Source organism: Cryptomeria japonica, chromosome 3 (assembly GCF_030272615.1).
Source record: "Cryptomeria japonica chromosome 3, Sugi_1.0, whole genome shotgun sequence".
Lineage (NCBI taxonomy): Eukaryota > Viridiplantae > Streptophyta > Pinopsida > Cupressales > Cupressaceae > Cryptomeria > Cryptomeria japonica.
Window position 1 is genome coordinate 634330503 of NC_081407.1, and position 19214 is coordinate 634349716.

Consider the following 19214-nt stretch of genomic DNA (forward strand, 5'->3'; position numbering starts at 1 on the left):
GTTTCCTTTTTGTCTTTTGTGTTTCTATTTTCTGTTCATTGTTTCTATTTAGAAATTTCTATATTGTATTTTCTATATATGGAGTATTCCTCTCCTTAATTAATTACAACATTGAATTATCCTTTCACTTAGAAGCACTTTTATCTTTAGTTTTCAATTGATAATGTGGCAACCAACCCCTTGGGTATGTGCTTGGGTGATATCATGCTCTTTTATTCAGTTCCTTCTTTGCATGTGGACACTAAATTGGCTAGAAATGCTATATTGGATGTGTAGGTCACTAGGTGTTATAAGTTCGAACAGAAACGTTATCGTTAGTAAAACTATTAGTAGGCAATCCAATTGACCACCTCTCCAGCAATGACCATTATAAAATGTAAATATTGTATCTTTTTATGTATTACATTGGACTAAAGATAATGATAAACTACAAGTCTACAAGTACATGCATATAATAAAGTAAAAAGATAAATAGTTAAAAAGGGCCTACAAACATACCTGCATAAGATACGCACAACCTGATCTAGTTAATGAGGATAGTGGCTCCTTTTTTGCATATTCAGTGATCCGCTGATGTACAATGCCCTTTACCTGAAGTGCATGTGTCATCAAGAAGATGCATGTATTCCTAGCTGAACAATGAAACTTATTCGAGAGGTAAATGTTGTTCACAATTACACACCCAAGTTCTTAAAATCACCTACCAATGAAAGTCGTTGTTCACAGTAGAGAGTGTGACAGTCTGCAAGAATTTGTGCATATTCTTTCCTTGAAGATCTGGTCTCAATCTCTTCCATGACAGGCTTCATCTGCGAAACAACATAAAAAATATATTTACCTCATGAAGGAAACAACATTACTTGTTTGTCAGTTTAAAATTACAAGTTGAGAAAACCAGATCAGCATGGGATTAACCTGTCTTGTCTCTAAGTTATGCCCAAAAGAAGAGAGTGAAACAGAATATATCAAAGTAGAGATATGCATTTATCATGACCAAGTGACTCACTGCAATTAAAATTTAAAAAATAAGAGATCTTCCCGTTGCACCACTAAGCAGATTCTAAGTTTAAATGCTAACACTTACCTCATTGGCTGCTGCTTTGAAGCGTACATAAAGAACAGATGTCTCTGCACCTTCAGAAATGGCATTCTTTCTGCTAACATTCTCTCTAATAGCTACTTGTACCTGATATAATTTCAGATTGTCAAGCTTCCTTAGTTACCAAGTACACTGTAAAGAGATGACATATTTTGATACTTATGAGGTTCTAGCAGTATATGGTAATCAGAAACAGACAGGAAAAGAAGAAATGCTATTAACTTCATATTGGCATTCCCTCAAATGGTACATGACATTAAAATATAACATCCAAAATCCGAAGGAAACTAAACATTTAACATTATCATAGATTCTTCATTAATTTGAACATACTCAAAATGTTATCTACATAACAATGTTCTTTTTTTATTGGAAAACACTATTTTTGTCCTTGGAATGGGACCCATGTTATTTGGCCATAAAAGGAATTGAACCCTGGTCAGTGCTAAGAGAATGAAACTTCTGTAGCATTCAATCAACATGTTATCTACATAACAATGTTCCTTTTTTATTGGAAAACACTCTTTTTGTCCTTGGAATGGGACCCATGTTATTTGGCCATAAAAGGAATTGAACCCTGGTCAGTGCTAAGAGAATGAAACTTCTGTAGCATTCAATCAACATATAGACAACATAACATAGTTTAATTCAGAAAATAAATACCTAGCTGATCAATACCATGTGGACTATAAGCTATACGATATGGACTACATAACATAGTTTGATTCGGAACATAAATACCTAGCTACTTTAATCACAGCTACTACATATATTCTATTTGGAACCCCTACAAAGAAAGATTCAAGAAATGAAAGTAAATTTTATGAATACAAGATATTTACTTAGCATTTATGTTTCGTGCAACCCTAGATATTTTCATGGAAGCTCAAAATTATTGGGGGACCAAACCAATAAAACTGAATCTGCAGTCTGATCAACACATTGAATGTGAAATCAACCTTTGTTTCTTTTCATGAACTCTATTTCCAAGATCTTGATATCATCAATCTATATTGTTGCAAATATTTCTAGCTCCAACAAATACTAACTGCATTCAATGTATGACAGCTCCACCATGAACTCCCTACACATCCACCGACCAATATCATCAAGGATGCTAGCAATCATAGAGGAGCGAGTGATGTAGAATAAATGTTGGTCATCATAAATATACCACAGTAAACAGAAAAGCATGAATAGATGTAAGAACACCCCGATTTATTTATTTGGAAATTTTTGCCAACAATAACAACACACACTGGCATATGAAGGTTGTTTGTTGTTACATGGTCTATTATAGTTTTGGCATTTGTATTCTTCTGCTTCTACTAGTTCGAGGCACATTCATGCATCTCAAGAAAATGTTACTTTTCACCCAACAGACATACAATGGAGTTACAAACTGAAAATACATTGAATTCTACGATTGACAAGTGATGAACATACCAAACTCCCTTTGCTGTCATAAATTTCTGTTATTTAGTTTCATTGGTATTTTCAATTGCTTTCATATAACTTGCTACTTAAAGAATCAAATGGATTATCATTACATACACATTACATCATATGAAACTCATCACAAACAAATAGGTTTCCAGGCTGACTAGATTCTAATTATGAGTTTTCAATCACATAAGCTGGTCATAGTACAACTGAACATTCAACTCTAAGGCTCCAAAACAAAGAAGCATATTAACATTAAATTAACCAAGTGAAAGTACAGTGAGGTCATAGTACAATTGATCATGCCAGTCCTTCAATAAACAATAAATCTGATGACAGTGCTGCTGTTCTTAAATCTGCAGCTAAAATCAGCCTTCAAGTGAAAGTAAATTAAATTAACCAAGTGAAAGTACATTAAATTAACCAAGTGAAAGTACAGTGAGGTCATAGTACAATTGATCATGCCAGTCCTTCAATAAACAATAAATCTGATGAAAGTGCTGCTGTTCTTAAATCTGCAGCTAAAATCAGCCTTCAAGGACACTTTAAACCCTTCCAACAGTTATGTAACACTTCCAGCTATGATAAACTCTTAATAACAGCTTCCAGCTCATGAAGAATGACTTCCAAATTGCGACTAAACATCATTTCCAGGTCTGATTGCTCAAACTGAAGTTCTGGGCAGTCCTAAGTCCATGACACAAGGCAGGGGCGACCTGCAAACTCCACCAAAACACCTCAGACTGAACTGAAACCAAGCATTAAACAACTGCAATCCAATGCCAAAGCCCAGAGGTCTCCTTGTTGGGTAAAAAACCTCCCAAAATCAGATCGACAGGCCCCTAAAACTCACATGCCAGCTCCCTAGCGAAGGTATGGACTGCTCAAGGGGTTAGCCTCCAAAAATTAATTCATATCAGCAGCAAATACCCTGAAAAACAATCCTAACCTCATCGCCACCGTCATTAAAGAGACAACCCACAAGGGATTTGAAGATTGAATTTAATTCCAAAAAACAAAAAGCAAAACAAGTTCTGGAAATTGGATTAAGACCTGCAAAAACTCCACAAGAAATCCCTACAAACACAAACAAACAAACCCAGAACCTGCAACCAAAAAAACACCTTGAATCTCTTCTTTTCCGCAATCCCCAACCCAAAAATAAGTATGAAAACGAAGGTGTTTCCTAAGTGAAAACACCAAACCAGTTAGGATGGATCTTTCACCATCGAAACTAGTGAATATTGACAAGGGTTTATGTCCTCAATAAACCTTATAAAAATTAATTTGTTCACTCAAGCAGCATCTCAGTATGTGTAAAACTCTGAATGAGAGAAATAAGAGCCAAAACTCCAATTTATCGAGTTTGGAGAGAATTAGGGCATTTTAAAATTCGAATATTTTATTTTTCTTCAAAAATGCCCCCATAAGGTTTTAAAACAACTAAATCCCCCACATCTCCTAGACATCCAACTTGGGGAATGGAAAAACACCTTTTATTTATTTAAAGTTTAAACAATAAAGTGGATAATAAAACATCACTTTATTAGTTTAGAGAAATATTAATATATTATCAACCACCATACAGAAAACTTGCCAAGACAACGGAAGTGGAAATTGATCATGCAGGAACAACTCTGTAATATCACCCCTTAATTTTTTGTTGACAATTGTTTATCAAACCACAACATGCTCTTGCACAAGAAGTTTATTTGTTGACATAATGATGGCTATAGTTTGCATTGCATTACTTGTCGAAAATGGAACATCAATGAACACAGAATACGATAAATCTGATATCACTAAGTTCTGATATAAATTTCTGCTATTAAGTTTTCAATATCAAGGGCACTGTTGTTCAGGAAAACATATGAAAATGGCTTGATGGCATCTTTCAGTTCAAACAAGAATGGCATCAATCAACATAATAACCAGTTTATTGAAAGGGTAATCAATTAACATGCTGCCTATTAACTGCTGCAATCAACAAACTCCAGGTGGCTGCAAGTATGGCATTCATTGTTGCATTTGTTTCCCATCAACAAGTCACTCCTTCACGTCCCTCCAAGCTTCAAATACTATATTCAACCCTCACGGAATACCCAGGTCAAAGATCTCGGAAGGCTTAAAGATGAAAGGCAGCAATGAACAGGTCTGATTAAACTCCACACAATCTGCAACAGCTACCCAAACACCTTATTCCAACCCCCAAACTCTCCACCATCACCCAGCGAAGATAACCAAAAAGTAAGAATACATCCAGCTCAATGGAACATCACCAAAATGGCAAAATGGAGTATGCAACAAGTCTGAAATTCAAAATACCACCAAGAAGATACCCACAAAATTCTGATCAAAACCCTAGCTCACACATCCATTTTGTAGGGTACGGCCAACATGGGAGAAAGTACGGCCAGCTAGAAAAAAACAACATAGAGGCCTATACAAATCATCAACAACACAAACTCCAAAACTTGAAATCAAAATACCCTAAAAATCTTCATCATTTTCAAAACCATGGATTACCAAACCCCATGAAAGTCAATGTGTTTCTTGTGTGAAAATACCAAACCAGCTAAGATGGATCTTTTACCATCAAAACCAATGTATTTGACAACGGTTTCCGTCCTCAATCAATCCCGGAAGAACTTCCCTATTCTTTCCAGCAACATTCTTTTATGTGTGCAACATTTGAACAATAAAAATGAGAACCAAAACTCCAATTTATTGAGTTTGGGGGGAATTAGGGCATTTTAAAATTCAAATATTTTATATTCCCTCGAAAAAAACCCCATAACATTTTAAAACAACTTAAAGTTCCCCACATCTCTTAGGCATCCAACTTGGGGAGCAAAAAAAATACCTTTTAAATATTTTAACACTAAAATGAGTAATAAAACATCACTTTATTACTTTAGTGAAAATATTAGAATATTATCAACCACCTTACAAAAAACTTGCCAAGACACCAAAAATGCAAATCAATGATGCCAGAACATAACTAATGCTAAAGGATGATGATTGGTGTCAAAACAAGAACTTACTTTAAATAGCAGTGTTCTCCAAGGACTAAAGAGAATAAACATAGAAAAACTGGTGCTGAAACAAGCACATGCTATAGCAGTGTTCTCCAAGAACCGAGGAGAACAAACCCAGAAAGATCCAAAAGAAAAAAACGCTACAAAGAGCGTTGTCACTAACTAGAGCACCAACTAAACTCCAAACCATCACTAGACGCCACAAAAACCTCAAAACTAAGCCAACGCTCACATAACAAGAAGGCACAAAAATGGGGACATTAATATAGAAATTTCATTGATTACTATGTTATGACCCACTTGAATTTGAATTTATCACTGACTCAATAGTTACAATTATCCCTTACTTCCTGACTGTACTAATTGTCATGGCATGATTGGGGATCTCCACATACATCAACCGTATAGATATTAATGAAGACATTCTACTTTTCAACTATTTATATTCTTGCATATCCTAGATAGACTTCTTTTTTCTGTAGTTATTTCTTTTCTATTCCGTTGCATTTTACTTTTCAATTTGGCAATGATGACTAATATATTATGCCCAAATGGAGCTTTGTTATCTCTTTGTTGTTGATCTATTTCATTGTATTATATGCTGCTAGTATGGTGGTTTTATAGCCAGATGTTGATATAATAAGTTATAGACGGACAACTATAATTTGTCCATCACTCCTATTATTGAGCATATATGTGTCATACCATGATTGAATATTGTTGTTATATCAATCATATGAAAATCATCCCATTATTTGGAACTGTATATAATCATGCAGATTGACATGCAAAGATGTTTGTATTATGGTACCTTTGGCTATGACATTTGTAAGTCATTTCTGGGGGACACATGCTTAAATGGCAACTTAAGTGATTGAAATTACTACAATTGAGATTATTGGTCTTCATTTTGGGCCAGAAGGTGGCAAATCAAATAGTCTGAAAATAGAGACACCTTCATCATGTGTGGTTTGGTGAGGTCTTCTTCCATCCACAATCTGTTATGTTTTTATTGCTAACACTGTGTGGTTACATTCAGGTGCTAACTTAGCATGCTTTGTTGTCTTGTGTTTCTCAATTGTATGTAATTAACTACTCAAAGTTCAAACAATCCATCATACTGAAGGCACTTCAACCTGTGCCACTGACAAGGAAGCTCCGTCTCTCTATCTTGAAAATGCACTTTTAATAATCACTACAAATTTACAAAATAATAAATAAATTCAAATCTAATATATTCACAATGAACAATTTGTAAGATCGAATAATTCCTGCATATAAGCCTAAATGTCACATGTGAAATAAGTAATAACTAAATTTATATCACCTTGCCATATTTATAGTAGGCACAACCAAGGCAATCTTACTGATGTTTTCTAGTGGAGATTCATGCAAGAAACAAAGAAGCCCAAAATACATATACATAACCATCTTTTGCACCATTACTGGAAACTCATCCTTTTGTTTTTGTTTTTGCTTCAGACAATTCAAAACCAACTTACCTACAAGTGCATGACTCACTAATTCAGATAGCCATGGATCATGTTAAATTGTTATTTGTGTTGATATTAAGCCAGAAGAGCTTTCATTATCCAAATAGCAAAAAATGAATTTTAGATTCAGACTAGAAGGTAAGAAACAATAAAATAGGTTGAAGAATAAACAAGTATGATGGGATTGATAGGAGATGGTTGTAAAATTAATGTTCCTTGGAGAACCAAATAATAATTAACAGCCAAGTAAAATATCACCTTTTCAGGCATAACTGGTTTGTGAACAATTAGTTTATTCTCTGAGTTTTCTTGTAGGCTAATTGGTAAACAAAGGAGAACTTCAACTTTCTTGGAGAGCACAAGATTGGTCAAGCAGTAGTTTTTCTCATGGCAGTGAGCTCAAATGATCATGGTAAGCCTCATAATGCTTTCAAAATGCAATTTTGACTTTTTGGGATCTCTCCAAACTTCTTGGAGGAGCATGTTATTTTTAGACAGTCACCAAATTGCTTTAATTCATCGTCCAAAGTCTTCAATGACGTATTGGTATGGTCAGAATTTTATATTTGTCCCATTTTCATGCTTTCTGCAACTTGGGTGATTTATTGAATTATTAAATAATTATAAAAGTTGTCCTAATGAGAAAATATTAAGAATGCGACTAAGATATAATTATTTATTTAAAAGTTTTTTAAGTTGTGCCTGCAATGGGATGCCTAGGCACATGGGGGACTTTACTCCCTCAAAGGCTTATTATTTAATTTGAAAAAAGGAGTTTGTGGAGGATACAAAAAAATAATTTTATTCCCTCTAGAATGTTATAAAAGGAGATTGAGAGCTCATTGTCGGGGTTAGCCATGTTATGATATCTGTTTCTACTTCAGAGAGAACTTGTGTTCATCTCCAACTTTCTTCAAAATAATGGTTTTGGAGACAAAACCCCTCCTGCCTGGTTTTGGAGACAAAATCCCTCGTACCTGGTTTTGGTGGCTTCATAGAGAGGTCACAAGTACACTGGCAAGTATAGTTTTAGTCGGATGCTTCGAAGATGGAGATATTCAATGTGTTTTGATTAGTTATTTTTGGGTTTGCTAATGATGTTGCTGTTGAGTTTCATGAGTTTTTGAAGGAGTTTGGTGGGGAGACCATACCTTCATATGTTGAGTAGTAACTGTAGTTGGGGGTGAGCTTTTAAAAGATCAAGCATTGCCTTTTCCTCCAGTTTGGCTAACTTTTGGTGTTTGCATGGTCAAAAGGGAGTCGTACATCTCACTGTACCTACTATACCAGTCGCTGAAAACTTTGTTGCAGACTTGCACATGCTTCAATATGACTATCATTCTGTGTTGAGATGTCTCTTAGTGTTTGGGAATGAAATATCCATTTAAGTATATGGACATTTACTTCCTTATACTTTAAGTTATATTTCATGTATATAGTTTCAGAATGTTTGAGATCAGTTTCAGGATGTTTGAGATGGGTTTTGGATCTTTAGGAGTTACAATGCAAATTCTAGTTTTAAGAGAATCTTATAATTTTTTATTCTAGTCAAGTTTCATTAATCAATAGGTTCCTATCATCTTCAATAGCGCAAGCATTTTGGAGGTGTTCCTTGATGTATTGGGTTGTTTTTCTTGCCAGTTGTAATGTCCCCAAGTTATAAGCTGTTAATTCCCAAGAGCAACATCTATGTTACTACCTTCTAACTATATTAATTAAGAATAATTAACTAATTTTTACAATTTATGATGCCATCAACCAGCCTAAACCCAAGCCTTTCTAACCTCATTCCAAGAAGAGGGCTTGGCTACCTAGGGCGCTTGACACCACCTCCTTAATGCAGCCCAGATTACTGGAACTCAATCCATTCACCCTTGGTACCCCCAGCCCAGATTACTGGAACTCAATCCATTCACCCTTGGGACCCGCAGCCCAGATTACAGGATCATGAGTTCTTTCACCCTTGGCGCTCTCTACTGGAATGATTTTACTCTGCACTTCCCTAACAGCACCCATCTCCCTTAGGGAATAGAAGGTATAGAGCTGATTGTGATTTGGACAGTTTAAGAACATATTATTGATGTCTCTGATATTACATAATTATCAATCTGAATTGTCCTATTTGTTTATCTTATTATTGACACTTCAATGTAAGCATATCACTGCAGAGCAGTTCATAATCATAATTATTATATTATTATTGATATTTCTCCAAATCATAATTATTATATTATTATTAATATTTATTAAATTATGTATGAAGACCTTCTCAGCCTTCCCATATCATATATATTAAGTGCATTTCCAATAATAAGATGTTACTGCCTGTAATCGAATAGCAGTTCCGATCTGGTCAGTTCTTTCTTCGTTTATATATCGTATCCCATTGCCTATTCTCCACCGGCCCTTTTTCCTACCACCTTCTCCTCTCCTTATATCCCCTACGATGGGGGAAAGACTCCTTAGAGAGTCATGTCTATCTGTGGCAGCGAATGCCTTTTCACCTTTCTCTATCTGACGGCAATCATAAATATCATAAATAATAATTATTCTTAATTAATTAACATAAGATTATTAATTTCAATAATTACTGTTTATGTTTATGTTTTATTAATATGTATAATTTATAATATACCCAAATGTTTATAGTTAGAATATTTCAAGAATATTATTCATAATAAATACTAAATATTAATTTAATAATAATCTTGAATAAATAATTAAATATTTAATAATTTCAAATAACCATTCGTTGATAATTATTTTATTAATTAATAATAATGATCGCTTAATATAGGCTATATATAACGGTCAATGACGGCATATGACACTGGTCGTACAATTTGGATTGGTGTACAAGTTCTAGTTTGTGTTGGGTGCTTCTGGCTATTGTCTTCAGCAGTTTAAAGTGTGCTCTCAGTGTCTTCAGTTCTGGTTTGGCAATTTATCAGTAGCAATAGAATGCTATCAGACCTGCACCAGAATTCTAAATCATTCATACAAGGTATTATATTGTTGTTTCATAGTTAAGCTGATTTATTCATGTTATTTGGTTCACTTTGGGGTTAATACAGCAAACTTTGTTTATGATCAACATTTTATACTAGGACAGATGAATAGTTAATCTTTCTATATGATGTTTGTAATGCATTTGGTCTAATCTTTGTTGTCGGCATAAATTGCCTATTGTTATGTTTGATAATATTTGTTATCGGACAAGGTATTAATTAATTGTATTGAGTGGGTTGTCAGTCTCGGGTGGTTACGTGTCGGTTGGTTGACGGTTGTGTACCTCTCGGCAACCGTCGGGTCCTTTAAATATGTCATGTACTGTCAACGAAGGGAGATGGTATTGTCGGATCTAGTGTAATCCTTGGCCGACCATCTTTGGTCTCTTCTCTGTAATAATTGAATGTGCGAATAAAGATATATTTTCTGCCATGTCTGGTATGCATTGTCATGTACATTATTATTTCCTGTACTTAACTTACCAGTTGTACCAGCAAACATTTTGGCGCCATTGCCAGGGAAGAAATCGGGTCAACCTTGAGTGATTCATGTCCGTAGATCCCATCAAAGGTGAGAAGAGGCCACAGGGTGGTCAAGACCAAGCGATTAGGTGATTTGCCGACCCTCGGCCAGAGGGAGCACAAAGACGAGTCGAAGCCTGGAAGTACTCAGAGTGTTGGGACGCTAGAGGTGGACGTGTAGAGGATGTGCGCGTGTCTGAGAGTGCAAGGAAAGCACCAGAACGTAGCGGCTGGAACAGTTCACTCAAGTCCGACACACCTGGAGGTACTCGAAGTGTTGGGGACGCTGAAGGTGGACGTGTAGAGGATGCCTGCGTGGCCGAGAGTGCAGGGAAAGCACTGGAACGTAGCGGTCAAAATAGACCACCCAGGTCCGACACAAGAGGCAAATACACACGTATCTTCCAAGTGAAAATAATGTTGAACACCCAGGAGAAGCAAAAACTGCCGAAGTTCACGAGAGACAGGTCAGAGGCCCCGGTACGGCATTGCAAAACATGCATAACCATTTGGGAGGCAAATGGCCACAATGACAGGGACTACTGGCTGAAGGCATTTCTCGCCACCCTTCAGGGGATCACCATTGACTGGTACACAAACCTCGACGCCCAGCACCAGACGAGATGGAGTGATCTGAAGAAGGCATTCCAGGAGGAATTCAAACTCTTGAAGGATGATAATGAGATCGTGGCCGAAATCTATAATACTAAGCAAGCGAAAAATGAGAGTGTACGCGCTTACAACCGTAGGCTCAAAGAACTGTTGAACAAGATGGAAAACCAGCCAGCCGACGGGTTGAAGAAGAGGTGGTTCACGGAGGAATTGATACCCTCACTGCGCAAGAAGATGAAAGTAGTGCCTCTGTCCTCATATGCCGATGCGTACAATCGAGCGATGGACATCGAGAATGAAAATAAAACCTCCTCTCGAGAGAAGAGGAAGACCAATGATGATGAGAGCACCGAAGGTAGCAGTGACGAAGAATCCAAAACCGTACGAGCCTTGCGACGGGATATGTTGAGAATGATGAAAGAATTGAAGGCTGAGAAAGGAACCAGCAATGAAGGTAATGAACTATGATGTATTGAGTGCAAAAGGGAGGGGCACACGAAAGGTAATTGTCCTAGAAATATGTTTTGTGAAATTTGCCAAGTGTTGGGGCATTCAATCAAGGAGAGCTCGTACAACTTGAAGATGAGAAGTACACAAGTACTCTTCACACAGGGAGAGTCCAGCCCATCGAAATCACACACTGTATCGCCAAGTGGTTATGGAAATCAACGAGGACGAAACCAAATACAGTACGACTCCAGAGGACATCCTATCATACAATGCCGACAATGTAGTGAATGGGGACACTTTGCGAGAGATTGTCATAACAAGAAAGACAACATACAATTATTGTGCAAATGGTGTGGACCAAGTGACCATGAAGACACCAACTGCCCGAATCAGAAGGGTATTAATATGCTGGACATGGAGGAACAAGAGGCCGCAGTTTTAGTCATCACAAGAGCACAAACAAAGAAGGCGATGTATTCAAACTCTGGTACGGAAAAGGAACAAGACGAAGTAGAACAAGTGTTGGCAAAGGAACCAGTCACTTCCAATGGAACTGCAAGTATGTCATTGCGGGAGTCAGAGAAGAACATGGTCCGGCAGGTACTACAAACAACTGTACCCATCAAGGTGGCAGACCTTCTTCAAACTATGCCGCAACTGAGAATGGCAATTACCAACACAGTCAGTGACGACACAGTCTTCCAGAACCAATGTAAGCCACACAAGGAGGAACTTACGGAAAAAACCATCAGCCAAAGGGAATGAATCCAGTGATCCAATGTTGTTGGCGATGAGCATCAGGAGGAAGTCGGCGATTGTCGAGATGGAAATAATGGGGAAGAAGTTGACAAACACCATTGTCGATGGAGGCTCGGGAGTAAAAGTACTACCAGAAGACACATGAACATGTCTGGGGAAGCCGAAGCTTTGGCCGCCAACCTTCCACTTGGTAGGTGCGGACCAGCACGACATCCAGTCGTTCAGAACATTGATGGCACAAAAAGTAATGATTGGGACACAACAATTTTTCTTGGACTTTGTAGTTATCCGGTTTTAGAAGAAGGCGTACGATGCACTCCTTGGGAGGGGATGGTTGGTTACTGCCAAGGCGAATCATAACTGGAAGAGAAACACACTCTCGATCAAGAGTGATGAGAGGAAGCATGTCATTGACTTGAGGAACCAGGCGGTGAGTGAAAAAATGGCACCCTCAGACTCTGAGGGTGGAGAGTTAGGTATGGACAGAGGAAGGAAAGGCATGAAACCCAACGATGAAGGGGTGCTCAAACTAGAAGATTGCTCTGAAGATGAGACGAGTTCTCTTAATGGATTATTCCACTGGCAAATGGAGGATTATGAAGTTTCCCACCCCGACTGTAACATGCTACAAATTGGCCAAATTGAGGAAGTACAAAGTCCATCGTATGATATTCATCTGTGCACATCCGGCGTTGGTGTGTCTGGGTTGTACGAACAATTACTAAGTGAGCATGTATCGTATGAACAGAGGCCGCTGAGTGGGAATGGGGAAGTATCTGAGGTGTACGAAGAAGATTCACAAGGCGAGGATCTGAAATTGGATGCTGTAGAGCCTGGTGGAGATGCCCCGAAGAAGTTAATACTATACGCTAAACGGTTCACATCAGCCGAAAGCAATTCAGCCGTACGGTTCACATAATGTGTCAAGTTTTAAAGCTAAAATCTCATTTCTCTGTTCATTCAAATAGTTATATTTGCCTTGTTGGTCTATGTTGTTTCTGTTGTCCTTTTCTATATGCCTCAATGTAGGGAGATTGAATAATTTTCAATTTCAATTACTTTTAGAATGGCAAAGAATGAACATCCATCGATAAAGAGATCACTGAAAGCTCAAAAATGTGAGAATGCTTTTGGTCAAAATCAAAATATGCAAGGCATGAGGTGATCATTGTGTCTCCTTGAGTGATGGAAAAGAATTTCATTAAAAGGAGATTTCAAGTGACATGTTTGAGTACATGAATTCTTGTTTAAAGTCAAAATTACTACTGGCAGGTACTACCATCTAGGATACTACAAGATTGTTTGTTGGTACAACTAGTAAGTTAAGTACAAGAAATGATAATGTACATGACAATGCATACCAGACACGGCAGAAAATATATCTTTATTCGCACATTCAATTATTACAGAGAAGAGACCAAAGATGGTCGGCCGAGGATTACACTAGATCCGACAATACCATCCCCCTTCCTTGACAATACATGACATATTTAAAGGACCCGACGGTTGCCGAGAGGTACACAACCGTCAACCAACCGACACATAACCACTCGAGACTAACAACCCACTCAATACAATTAATTAATACCTTGTCGGATAACAAATATTATCAAACATAACAATAGGCATCCAATTTAGCCGTACGGTAAAGAGCATTATGGAAGAGAATGTGCTTGTATCAAATATTGTCGGTTGTGGTTGTTTTAGTGTTGTCATGGAGCCGAATTTTTCCCTAAGGGCGACACGTCCTATGGTGGCTTTTTGGAGCGCCATTTCAGATGAGCAACTTTCTAATGTATTCAGGTTTGAAGACCAAGACTTCCTCAACAGAGTGAAAATTGTTCTTGGAGATGAGTACATTCGGGGAGAGTTCAAATATCGCGTCTATGTTTGTTGCTTGGGCTTTTGAGCTGGTGGGGGTTGATAGAGTTCACTGGGTGGTATCTAACAGTGTAAAGGAGGACTGGAGGGATGGATTGGAGAGTTTCATACGGTTGGCGCGGGATGGTGAAGGATGTGTGCCCGAACGGAGTGTGGTTGCATTCCAGTGAGTTTCTTCCCCCCTTGTGACCTTTTCTTCTATGGAGCGCGATTTGTAGCAAGGAAGTTCGCAGAGCATTGGCCCAAATTGGAATGCATGGGGTGCAGGAGTACATCCGGACGTGGGAGAAGGCGGACATTCGCATGGAATTGGAGAAATGGAACCCTTCCAATGCAAGGAGAGTGGGTGGGGATTCTAGTTCGGGCTCTTCACCGAAAAAGAAGCGTGGAAGGCCTCGGGGTTCCAAGAAAATCCAGGGAGGCAGGTCGTTGTGGATTGGCTTCCCCCCGGAAGCTCATGATGATCATGTTGATGAAGAGGACCAGCGTGTGCGCATTTTGGATGGATGCGAGAAAGGCAAGGAGATCGTGGTGGTTAGTGCACCTCAATAGTTATCGTATACGCTGTTTTTTGATTTCTTAGTCAGGCTCTGTATGTAGTATCAGGCTTATTTTGAACTAAGTTGTATGGTGGCTGTAGTGAGGATGGATTTCTTTTGATTTGAACTTTTTAAAGTATGTTGGAGACTGTATTTTTATTTTATTTTTATCAATATGAAGTATCATTTACCGATCGAAAAATAAAGGGAAGAGCAATCATTTTAAAAAGAAAGAAATAAACAGATTGTATTAAGTTTCATGAGTGACAAAAGTAGACCAACGATACTCAAAAGATAGATTAGTGGCAATAGAAAAGTACAACTGTAAACAAACCCTTACTAAAATAATGAAACAAAGAAACCAAATCTAGAAGATATAACATAGTGTAAAGGCCCAAGGTATAATAACACTGGTCAAATTACTCAACGAATATTTAAAAATGAATGATATTTCACTTTTCCTAAGTTTTCTTAATTCTTGTTAGTTGCATGCATGTAAAATTTCAAAGTTCTGGAAATACACTAATAATCAACTCTATGTCTAATTGTCACTTTCATTATCTGATAACTTGGTCTAAAATTTTCATGTCTTCTATTTTTAGATTTTAGAGCTTAGCAAAATTGGTTTAATATGTATGTGAGTACATGTGTGTAAAAACACCCCCACATCTAATTTTGAGAGCTATTTATTATAAGTAATTATTTGGTAATTTTAGTACATCAAATTATGTAAGAATCTCTACTTAGTTCTTTAATTTCAATCCAATTAAGATGCCTAAAAAAAAAATTTAAAATATTTATTATGTACTAATGTTACAGCTAGCAAGAACAAGGATTGGCTCACATAATTCAAGTGCAGTAGGAAGAGCGGATGGGCCCAAAAGATCTTTAGAACTCAAAATTTGAGATGGGAAGGATGGAAATGGTAGCCAAGTTAGTCCAATACCATTCCCTCCTAATATCCAAGCCCAAGAAGAATCTGGTAAAAGTTGTTGCTAGAGTGTAAACAAACAAACAAAGGCTTAAAAAATTTAACAACGATTGTTTAATTTGTTTTAGAGGAACACCTTTAAAAATTAAAAAATATAAATTTTACATATCAATGTATCTTGTATTTCATTTTCAAATTGACAAGAAAACACATGGGAATAAATTTGGGTCCTATTAAATAAACATCAATGTACATACTTGAGAAGCAGCATTCTTTAGCACTGATAGTACATGTGAGCGCACCATTCCTAATGCTCGAGACTGTCCAAACAACAATATGTTACCAGCTATGGTATCTATTGGCTAAAAATAAAATTGAGTAGTAATCTGATGGAGTAGTCAGTGACAATAATACCACCAAATTAATACATGTGGTAAAATCAAGATAATAACTACCTGAAGTTGTCGGAACTTCACAAGGTAAATGCCAGACTCTGCATATTGTGGATTGTTTGCAACATATCTTCCATGATACAACAAAAGTCCACATGTATATTCATATGAGTCATGTAAGCAGACTTAAAATCAGACTCTTCAAACATATAACTGAGTATAAATGACAAAAATAAATTTAAATGAAAATTAGTGAAATTTGAATGCACACTTTGCAGCAAAGAGTCCATTTGATATTACACTTAGTAAGACATTTCTTTCAATATAAATTTAAGGAGATGGGAGAATGTTTTTGACTCCTGATCTCTATTTACTTACGAAATACATTCATCAAGCCGCTTCAGCAGAGGAAGAAAGTGACCACTTCCAACACTCATATTTGGCGAATAAAACTGTGTGGCAATCTGCATCGGATGCAACAAAAGAAAGAAAAAGAGCTTATACCTTTATAGCAGCTAAAAACAAGAAATTGAATGAGTAAAACATATTTTCCATGACATATCACAAACATTTGACCATACATTAAGACTGCAAGACAATGACATGCAAAGGGGCTGGAAGATGAAAGTTGAGATCAAAACGTACAATTCACAAATGTTACCTCAAATTTTAATCTATATCACTTCAACATACTCATATTTTTAGCAACTAATCACTGTTTGTTATTCCCTTTTCTAAAGATTTGAAACAGTAGTCTCCACAAAAAGTTTCTCTCTGTGTCCAATTGTGTAGCTATCATCTTGCCATTGCAAAATTCACCACAGTTATGATATATAACTAATATATTTATTTTCTAGGTTGATGTCTCATATGATAACAGATATATATAATATTTAGTTTATAGGTTCAGGGTTCATAAAATAAGTCATTGGAACTTACAAAAATACATTTTATGATGCCATACAATATTACAATACAGTAATCAGGACCACAGTAACAGATTGCATGAAAAAATTGTGATTATCGCAAGATGTCAGATCCTGGCATAAATTGCACATTTTTCCTAAAAATCATGCAAGAAATCCATCAGAAAAAACCATTTATTTTTCCTACTGAAATCCCACCAATTGTTCTAGTTTCCCAATGATAAATTACCACAATTTCCATTACGGCTTCATTCTTTTCTTTGTGATAATACAAGCATGTATGAGTCTGTTCAGTGGGTGTATGAAAGAAGCATTTTGTTGGATTCTAGCAGTTTGTGGTGCTAGTTATCATCAAAGTTTCTGCTGGACCACTGGTAATTGGGGGCTCCCTACTACCACCACATAAGGAATAATCCTAAATAAGGTGCACAAATTTGCACCTATCCTTTAATTTGAGTTTTCATCTTTATTTGTAATTCTATTTTATATAATTTTATTTTATATTTTTAATAGCTTTATATTGAACTTAAAATATAATTTATTTTAGTGCAATGCCTTTATGCCGCAACCCTTGCAGGGTTAGTGTGCTCACGAGCTTGTGCCCCTACTGGCTACTGAGCTTGTTGTTTTAGACTATATGCAGCAATGCAGTGTGTTCTCGCTAAGGATGAAATCCCCCATTTGTGGTCTCACATAGCTTGAGCCAGGCTAAAAATTCTTGTGTTACCAATCATAAAATAATAATAATTAATGTAAATTTAATATTGAATGCAATATATTATACAAAATTCTAACATGTATGTGTGTATGTATATGTATATGTATATGTATACATATAGATATATATGTGTGTGTATATGTATATGTATATGTATATGTATACGTATACGTATAGATATATGTATATACATATAGATATATGTGTGTGTGTGTATGTCTATGTCTATGTCTATGTGTATATATGTGTACATATGTATGTGTGTGTGTGTATCTGTGTGTGTGCGTGTGAGCTGCCTTGGGGGCAGCTCCCATTATATTAATAAAAGAAAAAAATTACAATTTCTCCTGCGATCTCAAATTCGATACATTGGGATTCTATGAGACATTAAAGGAAGTGTCCCCTCGATGGCCTCAGCCAACTGCTCAAGTTGAACAATAAAGAAGGATAAATCTCTGTAATTACTAATGTAAAAGGAGGTCTCCATATTCTTCCTCTACAATCCTTTCCAAAAGAAAACCAATGCTTCTTGAGTTATCTATTTCACTTTGACTGCGCTTGCATCAAATATGCCTCCCATGACACCAGTTGAAGGATTCAAACCAATGTTTTGTGCCACTTTTAATACATCATCTTTGTGTGCCAACCTCACCAAGTCACTAGCCAATACCAACCTCCAACTTTCCATTCTAATTAGTGGGAGCACGTTTGTAAAGAAGGCTTCATATACTTGTCCATCATGTAGATGCCCATTCTACCGTTTCTCACAACCAGCTATTTTCATGATTGCCAAAGCCATTTTGTCATGTCGAAAATGAATAGCCGTCTGATTTGAGCATTGACATTTTTTCTCCAGACAATTGTAGTCAATACCAAAGACCCTATGATCTGCCATTTTGTCAAAAGAGTCCAAAAGGATCGCAATATATGGGGAGAGTTTGAACGTTAACAAATTATCAAAAGCTTCATGGTATCCACTCCATGATTAAGCCCATTCCTATGTGCCACAGATTTTAATCCTTCAGGATTGGGAGCTAGCATTTTCTCACTATCCAACCCTTCAATCTTCCTCTAGTATCACTTTGAATCCAGCCCAATCTGATGGAGAGGACAGAACATGTATTTCAAACTAGCATTCAATTTATTGGTTGGCAAGAAAATCAGCTGCATGATTTGATTCTCTATAAACATGGGACAACAAAAAGTCATAGAGCTACGTTAGACATGATCAAACGACATCAATCCAAACTTGGAGAATCCAATTCTTTATCCTCTTTTGCTTTACTCGATTGATACATATCTATGAATCTCCCTCTATATCAATTTCTTTTATGCCTACTTCTAAGCAAATCTTTAAACTAGTAGCAATTGCCTCCACTCAAAGATGATGCAATCTCCTAAGG

The 19214-nt window shown here is 36.7% G+C and overlaps 1 protein-coding gene across 7 annotated transcripts in view; it reads right to left on the minus strand.

The window, feature by feature from the left end:
- Positions 1 to 19214, minus strand: part of LOC131072078 (conserved oligomeric Golgi complex subunit 3) — a 194962-nt gene that overhangs the window by 119214 nt on the left and 56534 nt on the right. For all 7 annotated transcript variants that reach the window (XM_058008104.2, XM_058008105.2, XM_058008106.2 and 4 more), the window contains 6 exons: positions 16546 to 16631; positions 16231 to 16297; positions 16033 to 16095; positions 1085 to 1186; positions 705 to 809; positions 499 to 591 (listed from right to left, as the gene is read on the minus strand). In XM_058008104.2, coding sequence (XP_057864087.2) covers positions 499 to 591; positions 705 to 809; positions 1085 to 1186; positions 16033 to 16095; positions 16231 to 16297; positions 16546 to 16631 — 516 coding nt within the window. The remainder of the gene's footprint in view (positions 1 to 498; positions 592 to 704; positions 810 to 1084; positions 1187 to 16032; positions 16096 to 16230; positions 16298 to 16545; positions 16632 to 19214) is intronic.